Source organism: Eutrigla gurnardus (genome assembly GCF_963514095.1).
Source record: "Eutrigla gurnardus genome assembly, chromosome: 7".
Lineage (NCBI taxonomy): Eukaryota > Metazoa > Chordata > Actinopteri > Perciformes > Triglidae > Eutrigla > Eutrigla gurnardus.
This window is the reverse complement of record NC_139921.1, coordinates 8,338,873-8,346,693: the sequence shown is the minus strand read 5'-3', so window position 1 is coordinate 8,346,693 and position 7,821 is coordinate 8,338,873. Positions and strand designations below refer to the sequence as shown.

Genomic DNA, 7,821 nt, shown 5'->3' with positions numbered 1-7,821 from the left:
TACCGTACGGGCTTCCGTACTGCTGCTAATAAAGATCTCCTGATGGTCAGAGAAGGAAACAAGGAGCTAAAAAAAACCAACAACCCAATACGTCAAACGTCTCTCCACCTCGAGGACAAAAAAAATCAGACAACATCTTGATATTTCATTTATATTTTAATGAATACTCGTTGTCCTTTTACGTAGGTTTTGCAAAAGAAAAAAAAACTCAAAAGGTCGGCATATTTTTCTAACAGCTCCGTGTTGGTGCTGCGCTCAGCCTCCCGATGTTTTTACAGTCTCCACATGTTTCCCCTGCGGCTGTGAATAATGTTACAACGGGGGAAATACAACATTTAATATCCACAAAAATGTCACATATAACATTATACGATATATTCAGACGCGTCGCTCGGTCCTCCGCGGTCCCGTGACGTCACAACAACCACTTAAATTAATATAAATAGCGGACACAGAGTCAATAATAAAATGTAGATTATGTACAACTGTGCAACACGTTTGATCACACCACCAGCACGCCGTCGAGTCCACAAGTCCAACACGTCCCTATCAGCTGTCTGAGTCCACCTCGCTCTTCCCCTCCTCGGGTTTCTCCGCGGACGTTTTGGCGGATTTGTTCCATTTCTGAGAGTTCTCTGATTCCTCCGACGAGGAGCGCTTCTGCCTCCTCCACTTCGCGCGTCTGTTTTTGAACCAAACCTACACGGTGAATAAAATAAAGCACACTTTTAACATCGAAACTTTAATATCTAAATGTTTTCATTTATTTCCCATCTCAATGTTCCCGGTTAGACGGTTTGTTATCTGTCATTATTTCACTTTCACAGAGGTAATTACACATTTCTCTAGATGACTCCTCAATTCCACACTTTATTTCTTTTCTTTTATGGCGCTCTGCATTTATTTATTTTCACATTCGTTTTTTATTTAGTATTTTTAATCCTTCTTCGGAATACTGTGTTTATGTGTGGAGGTCTCGCTGTTCAGCGTGTAATGTGTCATTCCCTCCCACAGCGCGTCACGTTTATTATAGGCCAGAAAAAAAAGAAGAAAAAAAAAATGCGTCAAATTTGCTGTATTAGCCTACTATTATTTACTGTCACTACATTACTTACTGTTACTCTATTACTTTAGAATGTATATTAATTTGTTTTATTCTCAACATAATCCAAAAAATATGCACCTGCGTCAATATAATATTATTATTGTGATTATTATTTCGTGAATTGCGCGGTTTTCCATTTATTGTCTCATTTGCATATTTGCACACGCGCGCGCGCACGCATATATATATATATATGCATATATAGCATGTATATCGTGGGGTATGTAAATGCAACGTCGTTGTTGTAATTCATTATAAAATGCACAGTCAAAAAACAAAATCTCAGCTGTTCATGTTTTAAAGTCAGCAACATGATGTCACCTCCGTTTCCTTTTTTATTTAATTTGAATGTTTCGATGAAGTGCCGTTACATTGAGGAGAGGTGGCAGCTAATATAATACTGGTGTAATAAGTATAGGTTAAAACCGAAACCATGTTAAATAGTTAATTACTTAAATGCGTTTAGGTATATAGTAGGCCTATCATGCACTAGCCTACTTGAGGAATCTAATAATAATAATTGCTGTCAAACAGATCTCCGAACTAATTTAACAGTAAACAGAATTATAGCTTCTAAACTGAGGGCGCAGTGATTATGTAAGCAGAATGAAATCTGACTTTATAAAAAGTCAAACGTGTCTCACCTCGACCTTCTCCTCCCGGAGGTGGACCTTGCGGGCCAGCTGCTCCCGGGTGCCGACGTCCGGGTACTTGGTCTCCTGGAAGAGGCCTTCCAGAGCCTCCAGCTGCTCGTCAGTGAAGATGGTGCGGTGCCTCCGCTTCCTGCGGCAGTGCAGCTGGTTGAGGAGCTGCAGCTCGGTCCGCGACAGACTGCCCATGTTCATGTAGGACATCATCTGGTGCGGGACCGGAGAGATCAGCACCGAGCCCGGGCTGTCGTAGCCTGCGTGGCGGAGGGGCGAAAGAAACGTCACACAGCTGTAGCCTACTGTTGGAGTGATCCAACTGGGAACTCTGGATCCGGTTATATCACAGCTGGTGCGGGACATAGTTTAAGGCTTTGTCTCTTTTTATGCACGTAAATATAAATGCTGTTGCGTTCAAAAATAACTGTATAGGCTAGGCTACTTGACATTTGGCAGACCGTCTTTCCTTTTGTATGCAAGTATGTTCTGTGTTTTTATTGTTGCGTAAATCAGCGATTTGGGAACGGGTCACTGATTGGTCATGTGGACATTGATTTGTCAACACCACACATGCATTGGACATCAGATAAGAATTCGGTTTAAATGCGCCTATTTGAGTTCTGACGTCAAGCGACGTTGCAATTCGTTATTTTACGCACAAGATCGTAAACTTACGAATACTCAAATATATTTGACTCGATTGAGAGAGGAACTTTCTCACGGGAACACTGATTTGGGGATAAAGTAAAGTAAACAAATATATAATCGACCATTACAGGTTACAAATAAACATTTGTGCAATCACATCATCTTTAAATAATACATCTTCTTATTTGGGCGTCAAAATGAGACCAGGTGCAAAAAACAAACCACCATGTATTACTACTAAATATAGCACGTTTAATTATTTTAAAGAAGAATAATAGGACTTGGAACGAACGAAAACTGAGTTTGTGTTGATGTCCTGAGTGAGAAAGTCCACGCCTTCATTCAAGTTGCTAAATCTACGAAGAGAGGCTGAGTTTGCTGGTCCTACCTGCCGGGATGCACGGGCACTGCTGCGGGTTGAGGCCGGCCACGGAGCCGCAGCACGGCGGCGCTCCTCCGGCGCCCTGGACGTGCAGCTGTCCGTAGTAGTAGCCGTTATATCCTATCCTGGTCCCGTTCACGGACGGAACACCGGGAGGAGAAGGCCCGCATGTGGCCGAGTACAGTCCGTTGTAGTCGGTGTAGATAGAGTCCGTGAGGCCGGCGGACAGCACCACTGGGCCGCTCCGGTGCAGCACCAGCGGCTCCTTGCAGCTCGGCCGGCCGGACAGGATGCTGTCTATGCTGAACATCCCTGCGGGCATCACACCGCAGCTCGGAAATGTGGAAACTTCTGGAAAGTGAAAACTGCTCGGTAAAAGAAAACGTCCTGGAGCGAAAGTTCTCCGTGGGAAGGAAAAAGTTCTCCTAAAACTGCGTCATGGTGACTCTGGAGTGGACTGCTCTTCCCTGCATGCGCGACTCCGCGAACTCGCCTCGAGGATGTGGACTTCTGGTGTAAAGGGGACCTGCAGGGAGCAGTGCTGCTTTTATACCCCGCTGACGTCACGGCGGAGCGGCTGATCTGAGGTCCGCTGCTGCAACCGGCGGCGTGAAAGGCCGCAGATCTGTGTATTGAGAATTAATTCAATTAAGATAATCCGCACTGTTTGCAGACTATTGGAAACGCTGTTGGGTCACAGAGTAATCCGATTATTTCCTTGTCAGTGAAGGCATCATAATCGATGGAACACATTTACATTAGTATTTACAATAAGGAGGAGGGGGGGGGGTAAATGAATTAAGTCAGAGTCAAATATGAAAACGACACCCCAAAATAATGATAAATAATAATAAATGCATTAATCAGCTCATAATCTTTAAACTATTCTGGAACAAAAGTGTAACAGGAGAGTTATTTTAGGTTTACAAGAGGAAAACTTTTTTGTTTTGTTGTTGCTTGAAATGATACCAAGCTATTTAACGGCCAAGCCGCAGCACACGTAACTGTGCGAATATTATTACAAGTTATTTAAAGATGAATATTATTATTCAATTAATTAATTTCAATATGTCAGACTTGTTTTTTGGTAACACGCTGGCGTCATTTGGCGTCATTCCTTATTGCCATTGAGAGATAACCTTTTTAATAATAATAGCCTACATCGTCTTCTCATAATTTACCAAAAATAATCATTACATCTACGATTACTAACTTATTATTTTTCAAATAACCTGTTGTAAAACTGTAATCAAGGCTTTTATTTGTTTTTCTTTCTCCACATGAGTAAATTAATAATAACCATTTTTCCATGTCAGACAGAAGCCGCCGAGCATTTTATCTGGGATTCGTCTCAATATCCTCCCACCGCTCGCTGCTCCGCGGGGAGTAAATCAGCGCGATTCTTTCCCCGGCAGCGGCTCGCTCTCTGCGGGTTAACAACGCCGAACATTTCCCCCTAACCGGGATAAGATAACGGCCCATTATCGCCTCCATTCAGCCTGCAAAAGAGTACTTATTGCATATTTACACCGCTAATCAACATGCGCTGAGTGCGGGTGCTCGTCTGTGTGTTTGGGGAGGGGCACGCTGCTGTGGAGTAACGTGGATTCCCACTTCAGACCCTAATGGGACTCGCTGATTGCATTTAACACTCAATGTGGTCTTAACGCATGCTCACGTCGGCCTGACAGATAAGTTTATGATTTGGAAATGTGCCGGTTAGATATGAGAGATGATTAGAGGTCTGTTTGAAGCGTATTGTCCTCCCCTTGTGCGTAAATTCAACCGATTACAATCATCTCTACGGATGAATTCCAATTACCTGTTTCCCACCAAGCAAATATACATTCTTTTAGACCGTTGGTGTGTTGAAATACATTTTCATCTACAGTTGAGAGAAAGAAAGTGTTTAATGTTTGTTTTTATGTATTTATGGGGGACAGGTTTTAACATTCTTCTAGAATTCGTTTTTTAGGGGGCAAATATTGGGGATTTCTGATCAAATTAAGAAAAGAATAGGAGATTTTCTTCTTGATGCCTCAGTACAGTATGGAGGATATATAAAAGGTGGAAATGCATCAGTCAATGTTTCTTTATGGAACAATTCCTGTTTTTTTAAACATAATTTTCTGCTTTGTCTTCTGGAACTTCAGGCAGCTTTGAAACAGAGATGCATCATATTTTCTCTCCCAATATTTTTATGACAAACTGGATGTTCCTTCTCTTCCTTCCACTGTAATCTGCTTTCTTTAATATCACAGATAGCTGATATTGATCATTGAGAAATATCTAATTCTAGAGGATCGAGAATGTGTGTTCGCTGTATAGGAACCTACAGAAGTGCTTCTCAAAACCTGATTGGTGGATCCGTTCTCCATCTCTGCCACCATCCTCACTATCAGCAAAGACCTACTGGATCAGGTTCCTTCCACCCTTTCAGACCATAAAATGCACCACTTGTTGTCCATTATTACTTGTGTGTGTTCGAAGAAAAACGCTGACCTCACAACACTCTCACGAGGCAACCAATGGAAAAGAAGTATTTAGAAACAAAACGTGCGTTATAGCTTCCACACTTGTGGTTTTTCCACATGCTCAACCTCCCGAAGCAGTGTTCCCAATACAAATGCAACATTATATTGATTCACGAGAAACCTCTTATCAGATATTAGGTGTAAAAATTGCAATGCATTAATAAATCCACCTTTTTAAATACTTTCATTTCTAGGGTGTGATGGTCAAAAAAACTTTCCATTGCCTCAAGGCAACAAAATTCACCATCAGTGCTCCAAAGTCAGCTGCTTTATCCCACACACCTTTCTACAAATACGAAAAGCAAAACAGGATTTTTAGATTTAAAATTAAATATAAATTGTATTCCCTTTCTACATTCCAGCTCAAATAATTTACACACTGATCAAATGTGAATGTGACACATTTTATTTTGTGTGTAATAGCACACATGGATGTCTGTCTGCTGCTCTCCGGCATGCATGAGTCTGCCTGTTGGTGCCTTTTGATATGGTAACATGTTGCTTTTCTGTAATACAGTCACAGCGTAATTCCAGCCCAGTGCAGAGTGGGGCAGAGGGAGAAAAAAACAAGGCCCTATGCTGTTATTATTTCCACATTTATTTCTATATTTCTACCTCCAAGTGGCAGTGAAAGGAGCAACTCAAAAGGGATTGCTATAAAACGAAACGTCCATTTGAAAATAAAAGCTGCGGGAAAGAGCTGCCAAGGCAGCACTTATAGGTGAATAGAAGCGTCAATCAGGCTGCAGATGGAGGCTGAAGACTCACCCAGCTACAATAGAGGATGCATCTTTATATATCAGAGCCCTGATCTGTAAAACCTGGTTAAATACGGCAAATAAAACAGGGAGACTTGGTAATGCATCCGTCCAAGAGGGGATAAATACATGGTTTTCACACTGACATCCTTTTACATTTGACTGCAGGAGAAAGTAGCATCTGCATAATTAACATAATCACCACATTAGAAAAATACCACATAGATAGATAGATAGATAGATAGATAGATAGATAGATAGATAGATAGATAGATAGATAGATAGATAGAAATTTATTCTTATATATAGGGCAGATGATCGGAGCCCAGCATGTCTGAGATAACGGAGGGTTGACTGAGTTGTAATACTTGAACTTGCTCCAAACTGAATGAAGTTTGAGTGGTGTCACTCATCCTCTTAATACTGCATTAAGGCGTCAGTTTTATTCAAATGAAGTGCTCCTCAGACTGCCGACCAGCGTATGACAGATTTCTCTCCAAGAAACTTTTGCGTGTCTTTGCGGTCTCGACTTGTCGAAACGTTCCCATGGCGACATTCTCTCCCATTGAGCCCATTCTTGGAGAGAGATTGGGCACTATTGCCATTACACCGGCTTTGTTTGTTTTCGAACTGAACCAATCCACGGCTATACGCTGTAAGCAAGAGAGGTGTGACGTAAAACCTGTCCTACAAAATGACATTCCTGTCCAACTAGACTGCTCTCTCAATTACATTTCAGGGAAACATATTTTCTCCCGATCCGAATGGTCTCAGTTTAAAACATGTGGTAAAAGAACAAAAGGAAACAAACAAAAACAATAGAAAACAACAGAGTTTGGTTTTGGCAACAACACTACTTGGTTAAGTTTAATACAACAAAACATTTTTTGGATTAAAATGTCTATTAAATTGATGTTTAAGCAGCAAAAAAGGGCTGTTTACATGACAATGTTTTCAAGATAATAATAGATGGTCTGGCCATTCGTCCACATGACAACGGTGTTTTGGGGCTGCAAACGACTACTTTTGAAACCAGATTCCAGGCAAATCTTTCGAATACGCAACTGCAGCGTCGCCGTGGAGACTAGCAAAACCGGTCCCTGTGGAAACGGTGACGTTACGGCTCCACTTCGCACATGCGTATTACCGTTGCAGTCTAAAAGCCATGCGCAACTGAGAAGACAACATTTACAACAGCGGATTACCGAGCCATGTTTCTGTTGTTTCTCTGATACATTTTTCAACACTCCTCCAACAAAGTGTAGATTTGCTGCACAATTACTGAGTAGAGACGGATCATTTACATGTGCCAACTTGTCAAGAAGGGCTATCTATTACAAAGTTTCACCATCAACGACTGGCCTAGCATGCATAATAAGAATGCCGTCTAAACGTGGAACATTTTTTAAAACGCAAAGGAAATACTTTACCCATTTTTTAGTGAGACCGTTGTCATGTAAACGTAGGCTAATTTGTGATTTGTCAAGATGAAAATGTAATCCATGACAAATTGAAATGTAATACATAAAGCAGTTTTGGGAACGTCATTTTTTGACACCAGCCTGGACGTTGAACATAACAGCACTGGTTTCTAGTGCAGAGATCTTCAACAGGGGGTCCACAGAGTTACTGCAGGGGGTCCCTGAAATTATTTTATTCCAAAAAATTTTTCTTCCAAAAATTTGCATATGTCCAAAAATACACCATAACACAAATACAACCTATATTAAGCAAATATAAATCTTCC

General features: G+C 41.3%; 1 protein-coding gene across 1 annotated transcript; it reads right to left on the bottom strand.

The window, feature by feature from the left end:
- Nucleotides 1-419: 419 nt before the first annotated feature.
- On the bottom strand, nt 420-3,278 carry gsc (goosecoid). The gene is made up of 3 exons (XM_084013153.1): nt 2,789-3,278; nt 1,750-2,009; nt 420-699 (listed from the first exon to the last, which is right to left on the bottom strand). The coding sequence occupies exons 1-3, from the start codon at nt 3,102-3,104 to the stop codon at nt 550-552; spliced, it is 726 nt and encodes a 241-aa protein (XP_083869279.1). The 5' UTR covers nt 3,105-3,278; the 3' UTR covers nt 420-549.
- Nucleotides 3,279-7,821: the final 4,543 nt, after the last annotated feature.